The sequence below is a fragment of the Eupeodes corollae genome, chromosome 3 (genome assembly GCF_945859685.1).
Source record: "Eupeodes corollae chromosome 3, idEupCoro1.1, whole genome shotgun sequence".
In the NCBI taxonomy this organism is placed as follows: domain Eukaryota; kingdom Metazoa; phylum Arthropoda; class Insecta; order Diptera; family Syrphidae; genus Eupeodes; species Eupeodes corollae.
Genome location: NC_079149.1, coordinates 128,551,082 through 128,576,267, shown reverse-complemented (window position 1 = coordinate 128,576,267; position 25,186 = coordinate 128,551,082). Strand labels below are relative to the sequence as shown.

General features: G+C 31.5%; 1 protein-coding gene across 3 annotated transcripts in view; it reads left to right on the top strand.

The window, feature by feature from the left end:
- LOC129949037 (tyrosine-protein kinase Btk29A) overlaps window positions 1-25,186 on the top strand; it is a 247,380-nt gene that overhangs the window by 180,540 nt on the left and 41,654 nt on the right. The window contains exon 1 of one of the 3 annotated variants that reach the window (XM_056060247.1): window positions 7,600-8,660. The exons of the other annotated variants lie outside the window; for them this stretch is intronic. Within the exon in view, the coding sequence (XP_055916222.1) occupies window positions 8,633-8,660 (28 nt within the window). The 5' untranslated portion in view covers window positions 7,600-8,632. Of the gene's footprint in view, window positions 1-7,599; window positions 8,661-25,186 lie in introns of those variants that run through there. 3 annotated transcript variants of the gene reach the window in all.

Here is a 25,186-nt window from a genome sequence, read left to right as displayed (position 1 = left end):
AACAGAAGGCATTTGCCCTAAAAATTGCAATTCAAATTTAATATCCAGATCCAACTGTCATTTTTTAACCCCGACAACACTGTTTTGTTCGGACCACAAAACAAATATGTCAATTTTGTCGAGCGTTGGCTACAAAAATTCTGCTAGAATCGCTCTATTTTTGAAACCATGGACGGTAGAAAGGTTTCCTTCTTCTTATTACTAAAAAGTAAAGGTCCTATGATGCTACCATGCCGTGAGCAATCAAATCAAACAGGCCACACAAAGTTTTGAATGGAACAATGCTTAGCCAAGCAATTGTAAACTGCCTTACTTTAGATATCATCATAGTTAAAATTGTGCTTCGTCAAGAAAGACGCATTTCAAACCAAAATTCTTTACCGTCAATTAGCATATTGAAGCTCCATAATCCGCTTTCATTTTTTTGTCAGCAAAATATTGTATTCAGAAAAGGGACATTGAAAATGACAAGCAATTCTGTTTTTGACGAATGTCAAAATGTCTCAAATGAGAAAAAGGGCCTAAAAATTGTCAGCCGCAGAAATCTTCGAAGACAAAATCTGGGAGTTTTAGCAAAATCTGTTTAAAATTCAAAAATCTATAAGAGCTTTAAGATCCTAGTTAAATTTTCTTCGGTTAAGAACTTGCCTAATATTTTGACAGCTGAATGTCATTGATAACTTTGACAGCTAGACTCAATCATTCAAATCACTCAATGAACAAATTTAATTCATATGAAAAGTTATAAGTATAAAGTTATTATTTTAAACAACTTAATATTGTTAGCAACTGTCAACAAATATTAAAGTTGCAAGACCTGTAGGCTTTTGAATTTTATCTATATAAATATTAGGCTGTTTAAAACAACATTGCAAATTTTATTCGTAACAATTTGTCCTTGAAAAGCATTAGTTTTATGAAGTGTCAATTAATTATACAAATTTAATGTAGGTAATAATATTATTTAATTATATATTTTCTAGACAACTCATTCACTTAAAAACATATAATTCTCCGATCTAAGCTAATGTAAAATACTTGTATTAATTTCCGACATTCATTAATAAAACATTAATTTATGTTTATAAACTGTAATTAGAATTATTCTTTATATCATAAGTTCTATAATGATTAAGTTAAATAAAGACTTCAAATAAAAACTGGTTCATTAACAAGTTTTTTTTTGTTATCTTGATACACCAAAAATTGAACTCGAAATAACTTCTGTGGGAAGAAAACCAAACCTAAGAAAATACAAGTTTGCAAATATAATCACGCAAATAGTCAAACTTCCGGTCATAAAGCGACTTCGTTATCAACCACTTAACGTGATTGTAATTTAATCACAGTTCGATATTTATTTTCCATTGGTCTAGAAATATTTAAAATAAGAATCAAAAAATTCAGTTGAAAATCAACAAACTTTTTATTTGATACGACTTCTCTCTCGACATCAAAATCAATTTAAATTGATTGCAAAAAGAGAAAAAGACAAATAAAATAAAAGAAGATAAAGAAAGAAAAAATAACTCCTTGAAACTATGTGTTCCAAAAAAAAATAACAAAAGAGAAACTGAATTGAATCAAATGGTAAATATTTAAATTAAGATTGACACATTTACGTCTCTTTGCACTTCAATGAGCCATCATCAGAGTACCACAAAAACGTTAAGGCTGATGCTGATTTTGATGCTGCTCCAATTTAAAGCATCTCGCTTCTTGTGCCTTTTTGAGGCTCCTACTTTCTGTGCTTGATGATGTATGGTGTTGGTACTGGGGCTGATGTTACCATTGGTCTTCAATATATAAGCTTTATACCTTACCTACTTCAATCTTTCAGCAATATATGTATGCTCTTTGCAAAAACACCCAAGAGCTTCGAAAAACACTCTGAATTGAAAATTTCATTGCTCCCTGTAAAGCTTGTGGCTCGCTTCTGCTTCGAATGAAGCTCTGATGATGGTTGTTTGCTTTGCTGTTTCTGTTGCTATTGCTGTTGTGCTATGGATGGTCTTTGGACTGAATTTTGCTCGTAATTCGTAAGTGTGTAGACAATTTTTCAATTCAGATTGCCAAAGTGTTAAAGTACATACAGCTATGGTCGAAATAATGAGGCCACTTCAAGAAGAATCTAATTCAACAGTTTTTGTATGGTTGAAAATTTCAAATTGTTGAGAGGATTTTTAAAGCCTGGGAATGATTTCGAAATTATGTCAAAGTATTATTAGCAGTACGTATAGAACTTAAAGTTGGCAGCGCTTTTTTAAGTGGCGACCATTTTGACAGCTGTCAAGTGATTTATTAGAAAGTCGATTTCAGGAGAATTTAGTCCCTTAAAAAAGTATTGTTTTGTTAACAACAAACACAAGCCCAAATCAAATGTTATTTTTAAATAAATAAGTCTTCCATCCCTAAGTTACTCGCACACAGGAATGATTGAGAGTTGTAAGTCACTAGGCCCTGGTTTTCTACGGACTGTTGCGCCACCTAATTTATTTTAATTTTAAATCGAAATGTAAAGTTTTTTGAGATTAAAATCAAGTGTTTCTATTTTTGTTGCCCAGCCTTTTATGAAACGTCTGTGTACTGCGTGTGTTGTGTGACGAAAAACCTGACTCTGAGATGAACATACGTTCATTCGTATACCTTCTCTGTGTAACTTCGGGCTACTCCAATGAAAATAAAAATTGGAAAATAAACTAAGCACTCTCTGAACAACATAGCAATTTTCACTGAAAAATATCATGGAGAACAAGGTGTTTGTACATATAGATGGATTGCACACAGGTGTACATATGAATCTATACAATATAAAACCTACCTGATATTCCCATAGATACTTTCATAGATATACATTTGTACATATGTGCAAAACGACATTAAAAATATGAGTGTGTAGAGTCGTCGACGAACGTCGTCTTAGTTGTTGCTTTTGTAATTTGCCTTTTTTCATATTCTTTTTATGAAATCTAAACTAACAGTTGAGCACTCCACTTGTCAGATTGGTTTAGATCAATTTATGTATAAAAGAAAGAAAAGTTGCATATTTTGCACTTGGACGAGTTGCACTGTATATTTTTTTTATTTTTGAAAAAAAATATTACGTATACGCCACCGTGAATATCTACATGCATATATTTTTTCTTCTTGTTGATTAGAAGAAAATTGAATGATTTTGACAAGTTTTGATAATATTCAAGTTATTGGAATGATTTTATTTATATAATAGAAATATTGACAGGTTTTAAATTGGGTCGTGGTAGAAATTATGTTACGTAAACGCCGTAGTGACCGAAATTGACTTATTTTTATTTGGTTTATTTTTGAACTAGTTTAATCTTAAATAAAATAGTATGCAAAAATTGTTTTAAAATTAACACTTTTACAGAGCTTTTTGTAGGAATTTTATTTTTATCAAAATAATGTTACTTCTTAGACTTCAAACCTTCTCAAACTTGTTAAAGTGCACATACAGGGAAATTTTTTCATGAATATGTTTTTTGATTTTTAAAAATTTAAATTCAAGTCAACTTTTTGAAACTTCACTTAAAGTATTGTGAAACAAGTTTAAGAAAATCTACTTTAGGGAAAACCCGTTGATATGAAACCTGAATTTGTTTTAATAACCCAAATAACTAAAATATAGTTTACTAAAAATTTTATGTTCGTCATTTAAACAAATCGCTTTAATTCAACAGAAATAAAATCCTATTAATTTTTTGTTTTTCATTTAAAGAGGCTTAAAGTAAAAATCCCGCTTAAGTGAAAAGACTGTGACATTTTGTAAAATAAGCTTACCAATGGTTCCTACCATAGGCGATGCTACTTATTCACCTAACATACAATTTTAAGATTTTAAGTTTTAAATTAAAGATGCTCGCAGAACTGTCTTAAAAAAAAAGTATCATAAAAAAACATTTATTATTTCGAAAAGATAGATAAACAATTGTAAAACAGGCCTAGTGCATCTTATCAAGCTACTTGATGATGTTTTTAGCAACGCATTAAAAACCTTTAATTTTATTTTTAGTTTTGGAGCTATAATTGCTTGTGTATGTCTGTTTTTTGACATTAAATGAACCAATCTGTTCGAGATCTGACAAAAAACTCATTTTTCTGCCACTTCCTTCATATAATGATCTTATTCTCAAAATGTGTACGTACACAGATGAATTTGTGAACTGTTTTCCAAATAGATCGGAAAACTGTTTTACCATAGCTGGCGTTAAATTCGTCCTTTAAAACCTTCAGAGAAAGTCATCTTACCAAGTTTACTGTGCAAAAGTCTATTTAAAAAATCTTTATAATTGAACTCTACCTAAAAAATACTCAGAGGTGTTTGGATCATGATTGGTTTTTACGCAATTATGTTAAATATAACTTAAATCCTCTCTGAAAGAGGGATGAGAGTAACCACATCCAGGGGCACTCCTCAGGGTGGAGTTCTCTCACCACTACTTTGTGTTCTTGTCATGAACCGGATACTCTCTAAATTGAAATCAAGTGGAATTGGGATAATAGCCTACGCTGATGATCTTGCATTACTAGCGACCAACAAGTCCCTACCCACAATCAGTGAGCAAACCGAATACACCCTCTGGTTGGTAAGCAAATAGACTAGGAACTGTGAGCTGACAGTCAATCCAGCTAAAACAGAACTAATGCTATTTACTAACAGGCGCAAAATACCTGATTTTAAAATACCTTCAATTTAAGGCTGCCCTCTTAAAATCTCTGATCACGCAAAGTATCAAAGATCTTAGATAGAAAAACTAAATTGGGCCGGAACACCAAAGATAGATTCAAAAAGGCATCGATTGCCTTTTAATCCTGCAATAGAATTTTCGGGAAAACCTGGGGACCTAATCCTAAAAAAATCAGATGGATGTATTCGGCAATTATTAGACCAATACTAACCTATGGTAATTTGGTATGGTGGAAAGCTTTAGAAAAGAGCACGAACCTGAATACTTTGACAAAAATTCAAAGACTTGCGTGCACTGGCATTACGGGAGCAATGAGATCCGTTGGAATGGAATGGAGAGTGGGAGTGGAAGTTATGCTCAATCTAATTACCCAACACCTCCTTGTTCAAGAATCTACGGCCAAAAGTGCCCTGAGACTTAGTTAAACTAAAGTCTGGATAAGCAGTTCCATAGAACATGCCTAGATCCTTCATAAAGTTATGGGTCATAGTACTACAATAGACTATAAAATACCCGAACTTTATTTTCATAAACCGTTCCAGGCTGCCATCCCAAGCAGAGAGGAATGGATAGATAATATACCATACTCCAGTGAGTCTTCAATAGCTATCTGTACTGATGGCTCTAAAATCGACACTGATGAAGGGCAGGTTTCTATTCTGAAGCTCTTAAGTTAACCGCATCGCTTAGGCTTCCAAACTACAGTAGCGTCTTTCAAGCAGAGGTCCTGGCAGTGACAACAGCTGCTAAAAAGGTATCAATGATGACGATACCACGAGCTGATATAACCTTTTGCATTGATAGCCATGCGGCAATAAAAGCGATTACTGCAACTGAGATAAAATCAAAGCTTGTTTTATGCTGCCGCGAAGAGCTTAAGGTTTTCAGCGAACAGCACAACATTATACTCTGCGGGGTCCCAGGCCACAGCGATATACTAGGCAACGAGAAAGCCGATGAATTAGATAGATTAGGGTCCATGCTTAACGTAAGCCAAGCTCAGCTAGTAAGCACCCCTACCTGTTATTTAAAACACGAAATCTCAAAAAGAATAACAAGGCCGATGAAAGGTGGAACCTTCTTGAGACCTGCGGCACTACAAGAAAGATCTGGCCCTGTTTTAACAAACAAAGAACGGAAAGAATTATGCAGCTGCACAAAGGATCACTTCGATCTCTTGTAAGCATAATCACCGGACATAATCTGTTAGGTTATCATTTGAAAAAGATGAGAACCAGTTCAAATGATCTATGCAGAGGATGAGGTGACAAAGAGGTGCATGAAGCCACTCCTCACTTTCTGTGTCACTGTCCCGCACTCTCCCATCAAAGGAAGAAACTGCTTGGCAACTATTTCTTCGGGGATTTAGAAGAACTCTCTAATATGAAAGCTACGAACATTCTGAACTTCGTCAAAGCCTCTAAATGGCTTGACTAACTGAACACATAGGGTTTTCTTATTAGCTTGAGTATCAATACTCACGGGATATGTATTGATCTAAGTGTGACGTTAAAGACATCAACTGTCAGCCCCTCAACCTAACCTAACCTAAAACCTATCGGTCTCCTAATGGGGCTAATTCTCGCCTTGCTGTTAAGAAAAGAGATTATTTTTTAGCACCTTAAGGAGTTTGTAAGTCTAAAGGAGTGCTATGGTTAAGAAATATTAATCCACATTCGTGATGTATGGTTAAAAAATAATCTCTTTCCCTAACAGCACGACCAGAATTTTTTTTAAGGAATCATAATCGCTCGTATTGATTTTATTTGAATTGAAAAGGCTGACAAAAACCCTTAAAAACCAGGGTCTAGTGACTCTCAATCATTCCGAGACCTATGTAAAAAATGTGAATGATGCAGACGTCAGTTCCATTTTTTTCCTCAAACAATCATACTTCTCATACTTCTAAGAAAGCCCTTCAGTTTACACTTAAATCCATTCTATTTTTTAACCGAAATTCTTTCCTTAGCCGCACATTACGAATGTGGATCAATATTTTCCATTTTTATCATTTTTAATTTAAAATGTATTTTTTTACAATTCTCCTCCACAACCAAAATCAAACGATATCTAGATCAAATAAATTAGTATTCGTTTCAAAAAAGGTCAATTTCCCAAACTTCCATAAAAGAGCTCTACATATAACTGTAAATATAACTTCTTCATATCTAATGAATATGCAAAGTTCATCCAACACCTATTGCACCCATTTTAATACACATATTGCAAACATCCAATCCACATTCGAACGAAAAAGCAAACAAAAGAAAAACCCTTTCATTTCTCTTCTTCCCCTCTTACCCTCATAACAAACAAACTTCAACGAAAATGAAGAAGAAGTAAAGAAGACCAAAGAAAATACACATCAAAAGATGTGCTAGAAACGGAAAAAACAGACAAAACACTTTACTTCCATTACAAAACCTATAATACTAGACCATGGTTAAAAGTGCCTTTATACTGCCTACCTACCATCTTCCTCTCGAAGCCATCAGCCAAGAGCAAATAAAAAGCAAAAGAGGCCTAAAACCAAATCGAAAAGTCGTCCGCCTCCAACCCAACTTTATACCTTCCTACGAGAAACTTACGACTTACGAGTAGGTACGTATAAAAGTTTAATCTAAAAAAAAACCTTAAACAAAACAAAAACAACAACAACAAAAAAAGTTAACTAACTTAACTTGTTGTTCGTCGTCAATATATCATTTTCCCAAAGCCAAAGAAGAGAAGCGAGTTGGGAAAATCGTTAATGTTAATACCTCCGCTCTGCCTCTGCCTTTGCCTTCACTGCTGCTGCTGCTATTGCTACTGCTACTTCTGTTTTTGTGGCCCGGTTAACGCTAACGCAGCCAACCAGCTGCTGCTCTGCTGCTGGGTACTGCTTCAAGTCAGTCTGCCAGTTTAAGTCAGTCGAACGTTTTACTCTCTACAATTGCCAAGTGTTTTATATTTTGCTCTCTCTCCTCTGCGGTGGTGGAGATTCATTTGTTTTATATAAAATTTTAATCAAAAAATAAAAGAAATAAGTTCCATTCGTTGTATTTGCCTTCGTTTCTTTTGATCGTGATTATATTTACCTACGGGAAACCTTTAAAAGTCTGTCCTAGATAAATTCCCCCAAAAGAAGTCATACCTTGGTTTGTCCCAATTAAAATACAAAAAAAGCTACAAAACCGCCCTGAAAACGATATTGGTACGTTCCTATACCTTAGAAGGACAGATCACGATCGTTTCAAAAATCACACAAAAAATGTGTGTCGCTTCGTTAAACAGAAAATAAATTAATTTAAACAACAACAACAACAACAACCACAAAAAATAAAGTAAAGTAACTAATTAGAAAGTGCCCACCTCTCTACACAAGTCGCAGTAGCAGCTTAAAGTGGTCATTACCTATTTAAGTCGTCCCTGAATTTATAAAAAATAAAACCAAAAGTTAACACAAGCAAAAAAACAAAATGTACTAGATTCTTCGAGATTTTGTATATTTTGAATCTTTCTATAATTTGCAATTCCAAGCCCCAAAGTGAGAGTTATCAAATCAAATTGAAAATAAGAAAAAATATGTGATTTCGCATTGTTGCCAATCTTAAGGTCATTCTAAAGATGTGTAGTAAAACAGAGGAAATGTAAAGAAAACAAAAATTGTTCAACAAAGTGAAAGTACCAAACCGTGTGCAATTTTTATCTGCATTTTTTTAACTTACCTTTCGCGAAAGAAGTTCAAAAAAAAATTAATAAATTTTATACTACGTACGCATTTTTATACGCAAAAGAAAAGAAAACAACAAAATCAGAAAGTATAAAACCGCACATAAAATAAAAAAATAAAAAAAAACAACTTAAGAAGAAATAAGGTTGAAAGGAGCTCATCTCTAACCAACGAACCAACAAAACCATCAACATCATCATCATTGCATCGAACTATGATGCTTTTGTCTGCACTCAAACTGGGTATGTTGTAAAATTAAATAAATACTAAGGTTTCACCATAATACAGGGTGCATCGAAAGTGAATTCCTAATTTAAAGTGACACTAAGTTTTATAAGTTTTAGTTAATAACTGTCAGTTTTTGTTATATAATTTGATCACGAAAGCAAAATCTTAGGGTGATAATAGGTTGAAAAGGAAATCAAATATCAATTATGACATTTCAAGCTGACGAGAGAATTAGATGTCAAATTTGACATTTAAGGCTCCGCAGGAAATCAAACGTCATTCATGACATTTCTATCACACTAAAAATGTCAAGAAAATAATTTTAAATTCATGGGATTTTGAAATCAGACAGGAATATTATGCATATCGAGAATTGAAATACTTAACGAAAGAATATGACAATTGCTTTTTTTACTTCAAATTGTTATCAAACTTGACAATACGATGGTTGAAAAGTTGAAAAAGTGAGTCAGGTGATTCTGATGATTCTGTCTATTCTCGCCTCTAAAGTAGATTAAGTTAAAATTCGAATTAACCTTAAAAAACTTTTTTTTTTCAAAATTTAATATCTAAAAAAACGGATCAACATTTTTAAATGACATTCAAATGTAAAACGTATGTTTATAACCACTACATGAGTGCATACCAACAATCTTTCTTAAATTCAACTAAAATATTTGGTGTAATCCAAATTAATTTAAAAAAACACTGTAAAGATTTTCGAACAAAATTTTATAAGTTGAAGTTTTTTGTTTAAAGAAATTAAATGGTATTTAAATTTTTGAAGATAAATTTGTGTTTAATCTTAAAACATACAGTGACTGTTTTGAAACTTATTCTTTAGATATACGAGGGTCGTTTGAAAAGTCCGTGCAAAGTCAGACAGATGGCACTACTGGTGCATATCGAGGTTATTGACAGTTAGTAGCATGTCTTGAAAGAATACACATCACGTTTTATCCAGGTCGGTCTATTAGTTTGGGTTTGACATTCGTTTGAATTGAGGAAGTCAAATTAATGAACGAAAAAGAATTTCGTGTGTTAATTAAACATTACTTTATGAAAGGCAAAATTCCTCAGAAGACTAAACAGAAGCTTGATAAACATTATGATGATTGCGCACCTTCTAGTAGAACAGTTTACAAGTGATTTCAAAATTTTCGGAGCACAACAGACTCTGAACGTTCTGGACGCCCTGACTCCAGAAATCATTGATAAAATAATCTTCATCAACTATCTGGAAAAGAGTAAAACCATTACAGGTGAATATTATTCATTGCTATTGGACCGTTTGAAAACCGAGCTGAAACAGAAACGTCCACGACTGGCCACAAATAAGTTCTTTTCCATCACGAAAACGCACCAGCGCATACCTTATCAGTTGCGATCGGAAGGGATCAACAAACTAGAGCAGTGTTGGACGAAGTGTCTAAGCCTGAAAGGAGCCTACGTTGAAAATAAAAAAGGTTTATCCAAATAAATTAACCAGTTTTTATTTTCGCACGGACTTTTCAAACGACCCTCGTATTGGTCAAGTTCCACAAACAAAACAATAATAATTTGGAGGATTAAACTGTCCGCAAATCTAATTTCTATTTATAATATTTCTTTGAAATCCGGTTTTTGGAAGACATTAAAAAGGGGTATTTAAAACTTAGGTAAAACACAATATAATTTAGAAACTAAATTGTGTCATGATCTTGGAAAGAACTGATCCTTGCCTTTTAGATAACTTTTAAATCATTTCTGTATCTCACTTAGTTTTAGAAAATTCGCATTAGTTATGAGTACTAATTTGACTCTGTATGAAGTTTGGAAAAATCTTGAATTCAGTGCGCTTTCATGTTTTTGAAATATTACGATCTAGAGTTAATTTTTAGAATTTTGATTTTATAGAGTTGTTCAAATTCAAAAAAAATACCTGTTATCAACATTTGCTTATATGTTTTTAACTTCCCAGTAAAAAATTGTGGTAATCGATCCGATTTCTCGAATTGAAATTGTTGAAATTTTATCCATGTTTCAAGATTCCTAGAATCTAAATAATATAAGGGGGACGCTTCCCTACTCAGGATACATATCTCAAGAATCGGCAGAGACATCGGCTTTTTCTAACTTGTAGAATAGAAAAAATTGTTCTTTGAAGATATTGAATTCTCACTTTAATTTAGTAAATTTTTTTTCAAAAAATCGGATTGACAATTTTTTTTAACAAAACACGAAAACGTACAAAAACAACTAAAAACTGATACAAATCAGTGTTTTAACTCAAGTGTTATGAAAACAAAGAAAGATATTAACTTCAAACTTTGTTTATCTCACACAAAATGTTGTTAATATTTTGTTAAACTTTTAGAAATATCGACAAACGTCCTCATTTTTCAATATACTTTGAAATTCTTATGGTTTTTCTATTAAAAACTGTTAAAGCATAAATGGTTCAGCGTTTCTTAAAAATTCATTTTAGATATATATTTTGATTAAATATCTATATATATAAAAGAAAGTCGTGTTAGTTACACCACTTATAACTCAAGAACGGCAGAACAGATTTGGCTGAAAATTGGTAGGTTAGAGCCAGGAGACGGACATAGGATACTTTTTATCCCGTTCGACAGCGTTCCCGTGTGACTTGACATTAAACGTCAGTCACTATAAAACGTGGTATAACAAAAAAGAATCAGACTTGGAATAACAAAACGCAAATGACAGCTATGTAATTGACGTAAAATGACAGATATGTAATGACGTATGGATGACAATTTGATATTTGTAAGAAATCAATATTAAAACTATTTCTATTAAATAAATAATTAAGAAGTGGATTGAAGTGAAGTAAAGTTTAATTAAAAGTGAAGTGAAGTTTAATTAATAATGCCGCGACCAGCCTGAAGCTCTGGATCGTACACTTAGGAATTTTAGAACTGAGTAACGTCCGATGAGAGGTGTTGTGATACTGTTTGCAGGTGTGCCAAGAGGTATAAAATCGTCGTTTCTGTGGACTTCTGTCAAACTTTTAAGATTGACCACAAATATACGCCTACATTTGGGTGGTGATAGTAATGCAGCACAATTTTCAAGAACTCTTTTGGATATAGGAAATGGAAATATTTTAAATAATAATGGTGAAGTACTAATAGAACCAACAATATTAAAAGCTAATGTTTACCCGTCGCCCAAATTTCAGAAAAAACGGATGACTGGTAACGCGAACGATTGATTTTAGAACCTAAAAACGATTCTGTTCCAAGCATAAATCATAAAATTCTTTCAATGTTTGAAGCCCATCAATAAACTTATCTTTCTATTGATAATCTGACTGATCAAGATGATGCTATTGATATTCCAATCGAATTTTTGAATTCTTTGAATACATTAGAACTTCCTTCCCATAAACTAGACTTGAAAATTGCGGCTCCAATAATACTTATGAGGAATTAAATGCACCAAAATTATGCAATGGTACTAGATTACGGATAGTAACTATGCAAGGGAAAGCGATTGAAGCTAAAATTCTTTCCGGTTCAGCCCAAGGCCAAAGCGTTTTCATTCCCAGGATACTGATGATTACTAACGAATGCCCTATAAAGCTTTGTTTTGCTATGTCTATCAATAAGGCACGGACACTGAGGGTTGCAGGCATTTATATCACAAATCCCTGTTTTACCCAAGGACAATTTTATGTTGCTTGCTCCCGTGTCAGCTCGGCAAAAAATCTGTATGCTTACAAAAAACTATTATAATCATAATAGAAATATGTATAGAGATACTTTATAAAAATTATTAAATAAAAAAGGTACAATATAAGAAAATAGTAGTTTTTCATCCTAATTTTCTTATATAAAATAGTTGAATACCTCCCGGGTGAAGTCGGGTTAACCAGCTAGTTAAAGATAAAAATTATAAATCTTGAAAAACCATCATTAATTTTATAGAACTGAAAATCTATGAGTTTACATAGCTTGAAAAATCCTTTTTCTGATGTTTAAGAAGTATGATCTCAAATATTTGACGTAATAGTCATTTTGGAATGGGATTAGAACTAAAGAACAAAGCAATAACGATCAGTGGGTTTTTGGTCTAAAAAGGACCTTTTCTTAGGTCTTTTCGATAATACTTGGTACATGACATCTAAGCTCAGCGCTTGTATTTTAGCACTATCGTTCTCCTTAATGTGCGGGATACTGGTGGGTTTAGTTACGAACAATTTACCCTTTAAATAAAAGCACAGAAAAACGTTTTCCACACTCTCAAATCTGGAGAACGTGCAAGCCAATGTTAAACCATGAAATTTGGGAAATTATTCAGTCTCTAAAAATTATCTCTTAGAAGTGTAGAAGTTTCCTGAATTTGATTTTTGCCATAATTGAATATTGTATAAATATTGAAATAAATCCAATTCTGTTCTTAGAAAGAAGACAGAGCGCCTTCGTGTCTATGTTTCTGGACTCTTCACAACACTTTCAAAAATTTCTTCCACGTTCGCTTAACATTGTAAGGTCTTCTAGCTGAAATTAGATCAACTATAGCATTTTGTTGAAGAAATCGTAGGCAGAGTCTTTATCCCACAGTTAAATTATGCCGATAAGCTTTCTTGATGAAAAAAATCGAGTGATTATGTCCAAATCTAAATATAATCAATATAGCCCTCTAAAACTTCATTGTAGTAAATCTTCTAAAGTTTTCAAAGTGCCTGAAATAGGAAGGAACAAAAATAAAACGGAAGAGATTTTATCCAATTATTGGAATAAACGTTTGACCCACCCTGTAATAAAATTTGTACGTATGTTACAAGTATAAAAATTCATAGATACAAGTTGTCTGTACTTAAATCAAAATAAAACAACAACAACATCAAAAAGTTATTGCAGTATATTTCTGCTTTGTTTTTGTTACTGTAGTTGTTGTAATTTTGCGAAATGCTGTTCTTTCCATCTATGGTGGCATGAAGACGTTTTTCAACTCGATTGTTGAAGTTCATCGGTATAATTACGACCGAAAGATACAAACGATATGAATATAGCGAGTAATATAAATTACGAACACTTTGCTGTGCATGTTTTTCGACGACGACGCGACGGATAACGTCAAATATTGCGTCTATCATCTAATGACGTTTATAATGATTGAATGTTGTGTGGTGTGTGGCATTGTTCAGCGCGTCAGTGTATATGTATAATGGGGATGAGTCTTCTGAAGTATGATGTACTACAGCAAAATTTGGATTAAAATGTCAATACCGGTGGTGTTGAAAGCGTTATATGGGGGTATAATATATCTACATATGGATTGCAGATGAGTAATGAGGGCTTACCGTTAGTTTTTTATAAAACTTTTTCATATGCTGTTTTGTTTTATTACTAATAATAATAATTATTTTTAAATGGAGTGTCGCAAGAGTCCATATTGGGGCCAATAATGTTGCTTAAATTGTGTACAGAGTGTAGTTAGTTAGTTTTATTTGCTGTTTGTCTTTTGTTTGTATTATTTGTTGAGTTGAAAAGAAACTCATGGTTAAATGACAGTTATTATTAAGTATTGTATGTATATTTGTATCTAAGAGACTTCAAGGTAAAATTTCATAATTTTTAAAGTTAATCTTAATGAGGGCGGAACAATAAGATCTACTATATTCACCTAATCTATCGGAAGTGACATAGGTTTTTCTTTCTTTTTTATAAACAAATAGGTATATAATTTATTTTTAATAGTTAAGTTTGTCAAGGTTTTTTTTTTTGAGCTTATAGAGTAGATAATTGTTTTTTGTTATATAGCTTTTCAAACTCTGAGATCTTTTAAGATGAATAACAAATTAATACACATGAATTTTTGTTTAGTGAAAGTGATTGGCATACGACGTTTGGAAGCTTAATTGTAACATGGATCGTTGGTATTTTTAATTTCACTGTGGTAATGGATCATAAAATTAGTTCATCTTTGAGATATTCATATTTCAATCTCTAGACTTACATTTCCAACGTAATTAGTTTGATTCATGGAACAACATTTACATGGAACGTAAGAGTGCTTCTGCGAAAATGTAAGCAAAAATATGGTTTTCGTTTAATGTTGGAATTTAGATCATCCAAAGAAAGATGTTTCTTATAAAATAGTAGGACTTAGTTCATTGAGAGTTCACTCTTTTTGGTGTTGCTCTTCACAAAGATTTATTTAAGACACTGGTTTAAAATGTTTGTTGAAAATTGGAGCATTTGTTTGCATATACTTTGTATCGTAGCTTTTTTGTTTAGAATTAGCACACATTCAATAGGTTTTGAATACCTTTAATATACCAGAGACACAGTCTAAAGAGGAGATATCGTTGTACATTGGTTTTGAATTCTTAAACCCTGCAATGACAGGACAACAGAGTGTTTAAACGTATTTCACATTCGCGTTGTACGGCTAATGAACGAATATCTGTACCTTACACTACGACCAATATTGGACTCAAGGGTAAACGGTTAAACTGTTCAAGAAGATTAATGCAACTCGCAATTTCAATAGAGCATAGATTGTTAGCATATATTTAAAGAAGAGTGAAGCAAGAAATATTCCAATGAAATTCTTGTGACGTAATTGAGTTAATGATTTTATATGACCAATCAGGAGGCTCAAGTATATTACTGGAGCAGCAGCCCAGAGGTAGAAGATGTACTTAAGCCTTGGACGTTCCATACATTGTAGCCAGATCAGATTTGTTGGCATTTTCTAAGAAAACTCAAACATCTTTCATCATTTTTGGCACATCGCATGGGATCTTTCCACAAGAGGTGGTTGCTAATGCACAAACAGAAAATATTAAGGTGTTCAGATATTACTTAAAATCGTCATTCGAAAAATCGAACCGACCTAAACACTCCAAACAAAAACTATCGGGCCCTTTTCAAAAATATTCGAACCATGGCTTTTGACAGAAAAACTGTGACATTCGCATAACGTAAACTTGCTTTAAACCTTAATTTTTTAGTTTGAACTCAATTGATCCAGTTTGTTACTTTGAAAGGCGAGTGGTAACAATTTAACGTCAAATTTGAACGACATTTGGAAAACCCTTAGTTAATTTGTTTTCGAGTGTTTTAAGAAATGTTGTTAAAGGTTTTTCAACTTCCCATAGAAAGTTTTTGTAATGGGTTCGATTTGTCAAATTGAAAATGTTATGACATTTTTCAACGTTTCAAGGTCCCTTAAGTCGAAATAAAAGATTTTTAGAATGATGTCTGTGCGTCCGCGACGTTTTTTCGTTGTCCATAGCTCAAGATCCAGAAGAGATATCGACTTCAAATAAATTTTGTTATACAGAAAAAAAGGCAGAAAGATGCAGAAAGGTATAAAAAAGGTGAACATTTTGGTTAACCCTAAAAATCTTACGAACCAAAAACGCTAGAGACTACAATTAACTTGTATATAATATATTGTAACGTGATACCAAACAAGTATATTTTTTGCAAAAAAAATCCTATTAACGATTTTTTTTTATAAATCAAAAAAAAAAACTGAAAAAAATTGTTACGTCGAAAATTTGACGAATACAAATGATTTTATCTCCAAAATAATTTTGTACAAAGAAAAATAAAGTTTTTAAAATTTGATAAAATTTTGAGAAAAATCGAATTGACAGTTTTTTTTAATAAAAATAGAAATCTAAAAAAACATGACTCAAAGTTGGTAAAAATTGAATTTCGACTCAAATATCTTTTCAAAAATTTGATACTATGCTTTCTAACTAAATTTAATTTAAAATAAAAACCTAACCAAAAAAATAATTAAAAGTTGGCAAAAATTGATTTTTGGCTCAAATATCTTTTCAAAACTTTGAGATATTGCCATTAAACTACTTTTGTTTGTTAAAAAATATTGTTTTTAATATTCAGTAAAATTTGAGAAAAATCGAATTGACAGTTTTTTTACAAACAAATAAAATCATGTAAAAAAATGTGACAAAAGTTGGTAAAAATTAATTTTCGACTCAAATATCTTTTCAAAAATTTTGGATTATGGCTTCCAACTCATTTTAACTTATATGAAATATTGTTGTCAACATTAAGAAGAATTTTGAGAAAAATGGAATTGATAGTTTTTACATCGTTTACAAAAAATAAAAAATTAACAAAAAAACTATTTTAAAACTTTGTACAAATTTACTTACGACTCAAAAAGCTTTTAAAAATTAAAAATATTGTCTTTAAACTCTTATTCTTTCACAGGAAATATTGTTTTCCATATTCAATAGTTTTTTTTTATAAAAATCCAACAGTCCGTTTTTCATAAAAAAATAAAATCTACAAAAAATCGGAGGCAAATTTGATTCATCTAATTTGTAAAAATTTAAGAAACGGTAGTAAAATTGGTAAAAATTTGTTTTCTTTTTAACAAAACTAGATTTTCAAACTAATTTTTTTCTTTTTTTGAGAAATATTGTTGGTAATTTTAATTTTTTTAAGAATAATTCAACTAACAACTTTTTTAACCCAACACGGAAACCTACATACTTTTGAGCAAGACAAATCGACAGACGGGTTGATAAATTATCAGTGTGGGTCGCATCCCAGCCTCTTTTCTTTTTTTTTAATTAAAAATGATGCTAATCACTTACAGATCAATAGTTTATAGGTTCAAAGGTAAGGCTCATTAAAAAATACGCTTGTCACTTTTAAAAGAAATTTTATTGTAGAAGAAACATTTTTTAAATTAAAAAGTCTAAACTATCTTCGAAACGTCTTGAGTAAAAAAAATCCTTTTTTTAGTTTTTGCTGACATCATATTAAATAAAACCACCTCTAAATGCATTTAAAGTGGCAAATTTCATGATTCCATTTTCTTTAAGCTTTCTTATGCTTTCGTGAAAAATTTCCGACTACGATAAAATAAGTTGTTTTTACTTATAGTCAAAATTGTTTTCTTTGTACATACAAACGAATATTTTTAATCAAGTGATTAAAGTTTGCTAATGACTCATTGACCCTTAAATATTTTTTCCCTTAAAACAATTGAATCTGAATTGACGCCCATTTCTGTAAACTAGCTCCAAGTTATGCCTTGTAATACTTATTTCCACCTCCAATTAGGCACTTACCTACCAATTTTTGAAAATCGATACATAGCCCATGCCTAATGTACCTAACTACATATCGTTCATTAACCAGGTACATTACATAGGCGTGCACTTATAGATAAAATCTGATTAAACCATAAAAAAAAACTTTAAATATTTAATTTACTATTTTCAAGGAATTTAATTAAAAACTTAAATCGTTTTCAATATCAAAAAATTACTACCTGTTGTAAACAATTTACCTACGCTTACGCTAAAGAAAAACAAAATAATTTGAAAACTATGAGGAAATAGCAATTAGAAAAATATTTCGTTTTTCCAGTATCGAATCGAATCGATGGATGATTGTCTTCCTCTCAATCCACAAATATCCCACCATCATTCCGAAGCAATGGTTTAGCCTGACTTGGTCTGGCTTGGCCATGGATGATGGAGAATGATGGAAGATACAAAAAACTTTCTATTTTTTCTAATATAGGTTGGTCTTGTCTCGGTATAGCTTGTAGCTACGAAGAAATACCGCGTGAATAGTTTAACCATAATTTTTTAATGCCGGCCGGGAGCTAGAGAAAAAACACCATTTCAAGACTCGATGGAATAGTAATTCTGCACGACGCGATGCTGCCTTTTTTATTTCTTTTTTTAATTAATTTAATAATAGAGTAAAAGTGTGAAGACTTCTTTCCCCATTAAGACGGTTAAAATAAAAAAAAACTAAAACTGGTTCAAGAAGTATTAAGAAAGTAAAGCAAAAAGATTGTAGTCTTTTGTCGCGACAGCGACACCAAACTATGACGTTGTTCCATTATTGTCGTTGTTGTTTAAGTAGTTTTGTAGATGGTATTTGATGATCAAAGTGCGTGAAATGATTCGGTTTGCTTGCATTAAATTGAGAGCAGAAAACGTGCGAAAATGTCGAAATGCGTGTAAAAGGCAATAAGGAAAAGAAAATTCACCCTTTTTTTAAAAAAAAAAGTACTTAACTTTTATCTTGATATCACGAAGTTGTGTATAGGCATTTCTATGAAATGAATAAAATGGAAGGAACTCATTTAATGAGAAGATACTCTAGATTGAAATGCGTAGTGAATGGAAAATAAACGATATTACAGCTACATTTTTAAACATTTAATTGAACTGATTAAAAGAGTAATTTTGACAAAAGAAAAAGTCTTAAAGAAGAAATTATAATCTTATTTTAACAAAAACAGTAAACATAATCTTTAAAAGTACTTATCAGAAAAAGAGCTCATGCAACTTCTCACTTATTTTTTCTTTATTCCTGAATGCGTTCATTTTTTTGACGTTTCATAAGAAATTTTTCTAATTTCTAGAATTCATATTCCACATTGATTGCTTGAAATGTTTCCATTCCATGTGGATCAGGATCAAAAAGAATGTACTCAACAATCAATTATTAGAAACATCGAATTACGATAATTTTATGAATAAAAATGAAAACGTTTGAAATACTTGTTTGAAAACCTCTGAACACTGCTTTAAAGTCTAAATTCAAAAGTTCGAATAAAGAAGTGTCTAGATCGCCATTTTAAAAACAACACGTCCAAGAGCTTAGATTCAATTTTTTAGCATTCAACGGTACGCTTCATTCAGCGTTGCTCGAATTTCTTTAACTCACCCGAAAAATGTTTTTGTTTGAGACCTTCTCACTCATAGTTTGGAAACTCCTTGCTTTATTTGGAGCACGTTCGCCTAGTTTAATCCACATTAAACCGGGGCAAACAAGTAACCCATCAGAATTACCGTAAACAAATCCGCTTGTCAAAACTACAAGTTTGATTCGAATAAAATTTTGACAGTAGCCATCTAAGAGAATGTACTAGATTATATTTAATCTCTTATGCGATACTGGTGCCATCAGGCAGTGAGGCTAAATACTTGTCGGACTGCCCTCGTAGGTGTCGTTAAGTGTTGATTTTATATTTGTCTCTATATAAGGTCTCTTGCTTTACTCTTAATTGTTTTGACTTTTTGTCTCAAGCTCAGGCCATTTGATTTGTTTGTATAAACTTAAAGGGATTTTGTACAAAATAGGACAGAATTTCTTTTTTTCTTAGTGAGTTAAGTGAGTAATTTAACAAATTTTACGAAAAGTGGGCGTGGTTGTGGGGGAATTTATCTAAAGTTACTTCCCAAAACTTCAAGATACTGATCTTAAATAAATACTTACATCTTCAATTCACTCGATTCAACGCAACGTTAAGAGAGCACCAACAAACAAACAAATTAAAGGCAAAAGCATTGAACTTTTTAAAATGACATGCTTCTGTCATGTGAGCTGTCATTTTTTAATTTCTCTTGAACAGGTGATCCATTTATAATTTGAACACAATACTTTTGTGTTAGGAAAAATTCAAACAAAAATGTCAGTATGTTCGATAACGAATCATCTATCCTGTCAACTGTCAAACTAACGATCAAACAACAAAAAACAGTGCTGCCAATCTTTAAATTAAATTTCTATTAAAAATACAGAAAATTTAATAAAGTAAAAAAAATTAAATTAAGTTCTACCGACATAATTCCCATAAAATTTATACAAATTATGACAAATTACATTTCTCATTATGCGATGTCAGTGGTTTTTTGTTACTTTGACCGTTGTTGTCGTTTTTATTTTGCAAAAATTCGCACACATTCTATTTGAATTTAATTTGACAGCTCTCTAGACAAACGTAAAACAATAAGATTTTGCCTTCATATTTCTTTTTTGTTATCTTGCAAATTTAGTGACACATTAATAACAAAACAGGTGCATGCATAACAGTTTATCAATCATAATAAACAATTTTTATGACGGTTTTTCCTTCCATTTCTGTCAGCGACACTGTAATAAAAAAATAACAGACACAGTGCTTGCTATTAGCGATTATAATCGCGTGAGGGGAACTTCAAGGATTTCCCACATTTCAATATCACGACGACGACAGCGACACACGACTGAAAGCGGCTAAGCTGGCTGGAGCTTTGTGAGATAGCAAAAAAAATCAAAATAAAATATGAGACATGTTCCTTTGGTTGCCCCTTTCCATCAGGTAACTTAGCCACCCGCCCGAAGCCGCCGGCTGTTTTATTGTGGGTTAGTCTAGAAATGATGTTAATTTGCTATTATTCAATTTGACATTTAAAAAACAACAATAAAAGGAAATGTTCAATAATATTTTGTATGCAATTTTTGTCTGTCTAACGATCTTGCGTTGACAGATCTTACAAAAGTTCTTAACTTTTTTTTTCTGTGTATAGTAATTTATTATGTTTTTGGCCATAGGTCCCTTGTTATTATAATTTTCCTATAAATTTTCGTTAACAACCTTTTAATTGGTTTAATTATTTAAATTATAAGCTTGTTCGGTGTTATGATCTTGTTTTATGAAATGATATATTATCCGATGGAAAATAAGAGTTACATGTTTTATTTTAAATATCCGGCATGTCATGAAAACTTTTAGGAGTGAAAAATGTATCATTAAAATTTATGGAAGATATAAATTTAATAAAATACAATTTATTGCAAGTGTTGGGTTCTAATGTCAAGGCACAACGAACTTAAAATATAAATCATTTCGCAAACGTTAAAGGCTACAAGAATAGAAAAATGTATGTTTGTTTTCCAGTACAATAAATAAGTGAGATACCTGAAGGTTCTATTCTAGGACATCTCTTGTTTAATTTCATTGCAATTGATATTGTAATTTGTGTTCTTGCTCTAATAATACTTCCGTCATATTTACATAAACCTTTGAGAAAATACACATTTCTTACTAGAAGATTTTCTTGAGGCCATGAGTCAAGAGTTTGCCGAGGGAATTTGTATTAAATGCCTTAGTATTAGTTTGGAAAATTTGCAACAGGTTTATATAAGTTTAAATTACCCAAATTCAATAATTTTTGTCAACAGAAAATATGCATTCAACATATTGCTGGAATGAAATATTTTGCATATACTATGAGTTCATCATACAACCATTAAGCAGCATTTACATTAGCTTACATCATGGTAGTATTTCTGCTGCATTTGGAAAAAAAGAATGTCTTCTAGATGTCACAGGCAGGGGATCGAACCTAAGACCTCTGGCTGACAGTCCTACGCTCTAATCATCACGCCAGGGGTACTACACCATGAGCCAAAAGCTTTTAGAGTTGTGTCTCATAGCATTTGGCCGACCAACGTTCAAACGATTTAAAGTTCATTGTCCATCATCTGTCAAATGCCAAAAATTAATGCACTCAGGATTGAAACATGTTTCTTATGCAATGAGTTTATCTAGAAACAATTAAGCAACATTTAGATGAGCAAATATTATGGCTGTCTTTCAGTTTCATTTGTTAAAGTAGATGGAAACAAAAAACAGTAAACATTTTAAAATGCTCAAAACTCTTTAGAAAAAACTGATTTATTCTCAAAAAATAGTTATTTTTAGAATTTATCCAAGGTTACATTTCGAGGGAAATTAATAAACTGCAGATTATTTTATAATTTGTTGTTTTTCACAAATTGTAAACATTTAAGTGGGAGCCAAAACCTTAAGTCCCGATTTAAATAAATTCCAAAATATTTCAGGCCACTTTCCCCGTTTTCGAAGATGAGAAACATTCATTTGGAAATTTTATTTACGATTGTCCCTTTATTTCTATAAACATTCAACTTGTTTTTTCTTATCAGTTTGTTAAAAATTATTATCCATTTCATACTTGTAGCGTTTTTAAAATATTATTACAGTCAAAGCAGACAAAAATTCCATTTTGCAAACAAACTTTAATAACTTTTAGAAATTTGGCTATTAATGATACAAATCTTTTCCATTTAACACTTTTAATTTCTGATGTTATCGAAAATGCGAGCTTTCGGTTTTCATGAATCCCTCCTTCATTGGATTAGTAATTACCTTTCGAATCGTTCAATACAAGTGGATTTAAGTCTGAAAACCACAAAATAAATGCTGGTGTGCCCCAGGGCTCTGTTTTATCTCCAACACTCTTTCTTATTTTTATTAATGATCTCCTTTCTGCAACTTCTAATCCAATACATTGCTTCGCTGACGATAATACTCCTAGATTTTCATATTCGTTTTCAGATTCACACCCTTCTTCTTCGGATGTGGAACTGCAACGACAAAATATGATAAGCTCAATAAATTCCGACCTAAACAGCATTGTTCAATGGAAATGAAAAAACAGCGTGGAAATTATTGCTTCGAAAACGCAAGATGTTTGGGTTTTCTAAGGCGATTCAAGAAGTTTTTCTCCTCCTCTGATCTGGCTGTTATTTACAAGACTTAACTTAAGTATAAATCCAAAACTTAAGTATAAATCCCATATCTGGGTTGGTGCTCCTGCAACTTACTTAAGTCTCTTGGATAGTATTGAACGTAGAGCATTTAGATTGATTGGTGATATTACCATCCTAAGATCATTAACGTAAGTGTAGTATATCCCTTTGAGTGTGTAATTATTATAAAAAAAGGTTATTCTAAATTTGGTTACATACAAATTACGCCAGCTTGTTCTTCGTAAAAATGTTTAATTTTAGTCATAAAATAAAACGGAATGTTGAAAATTGTGAGACATGAATTAAAAGATAGAGTTTATTTCATCATATTTTTAGAAAAAATCCAAGCTCAGTTTATTATTTACGAATTCAAGAGATGAGCACAATCATATCAGTCACAAATTTCGTTCAAAAATGGAGAAACTACAAAAATTTAGCTTCTCGATTTTTTTAAATCAATTTTTAACAGCCTTTCATTGACTTTTGTAAATGGTAAAAAACGACAGAAAATTTTAAAGAAACAATACAGCGGTATGTAAAATAAGAAAAAAAAATCGGAATTTTATGTGACGAAATTTCTGGCGTAATTCCGTTGTGATATTCTTGAGCCTAATATTTTCTAAACTCTTAAAATCCAGATCGTTCTGCTGGGAAAAACTCTTATTCTCTAGTTGTTCTCCTCCTCAATTTTCACAGCTTCAAACAAAAGAGGTCCAAATTTTATAAAAATCCGTTCAGCAGTTCTGAATTGATTAAAAAACAAAATTCCAATATACATTTTCAGAATAGTTTACTCGATATTTAAAAATAAAATTTTGTACCTAACCAAATCCATTAAGCAGCAAAAAATTGTGTGGAATTTTTAGTACTTCATTCTATTTTTTGACTAAGAGTATAAAATATGAAAGTATAATCCAATTAAGTTCCAATTAAAAAGATTGGTATGCAAATTTTATATTATATTTCTCCTACAATGAGACATCAGACATCCTATATACTAGATCAAAGTTCCATCGTCTGATCCATTCACTTTTCCTTTCAAATAAATTACTCAACTTAAATGCATGCAAATCTAGACCTTTACCAATAATTACTATTTCTTCCCTATAAATATCTTTAATAATTATACAAAGTATAAAAAGTGTACCTTTTTTAACGAGACACCTCATATTGTTACATGGCGCGACATCTATTTTCATCAATTCACATCATCACAAAGTATACTCGTAAGTGTCAACACTACATGTAGGTACTTTAATACCTGCCACACTTGTTGCAATTACACCTGTTATAAAAACAAACACATCACAGCAAATTGGAATTGATTTAAAACCTAAGAACAATATATCCAATATGCATACTAAATCCTATCTATCAACTATCCATCTACCTACGAGTATAAACAACTTAATTTAAACAAATGCATCATAGTCACACTGTTTTAGAAATACAAAAATAAAAATATAGACAACTAAAAATCCAGAAAGTCGTGCTAAAAATATAAGTACTTGTTTGTTATTTTTTAGTCTTTTGTTCTATTTAAAATTTCAATTCCGTTTTATTTATTTTTTAACACGATCGAGAATCAAATAAAATCGTCAAGACTGACTCAAGACTGTTTTTCTATTTTTGAACAGGTGACATATTGGTTTATGGTTGCCACTTTAAACCAAAAAAATCACGACCTTTATACTTTTACGAGTTTTTATCAACTTTGACACAACTTATTAATTCCCTGTAAATGTTATACTATCATTAACAAAAGAAAATTTATAAAATCTTCTATTTTTAATGTGGACCTAAATTAAATGAAATATTCAAAAACTTGTGTCAAGTACTTTTGTTAAACCTTCTTTTACTTAGAGTTGTCATTTCTGACAAATTTTCTCATTTAAAAGTCGTAAAATAGAACTAGGCCTACAAATCTTGTAGAAATATTTCAATTTGTATTCCAGCATTATGATTATTTTAAACCAGTTGATATCGTTTAACACTTTTTCAATGTTAAAGGCACAAAATGGCTGACTATTGTTGTTTGCTAAACCAATATGGCTTCCGTTTTCTGACCAATGGTAAGCTCACACGATTTAGGTCTGTTAACCTTCTTTCTTACGTCAATAAGTTTAAGTTTCGAAAGTTGCTAAATTTAAACTACGTGACAGGTAAGTTTTTAACATTTTAAATATGACATGTCC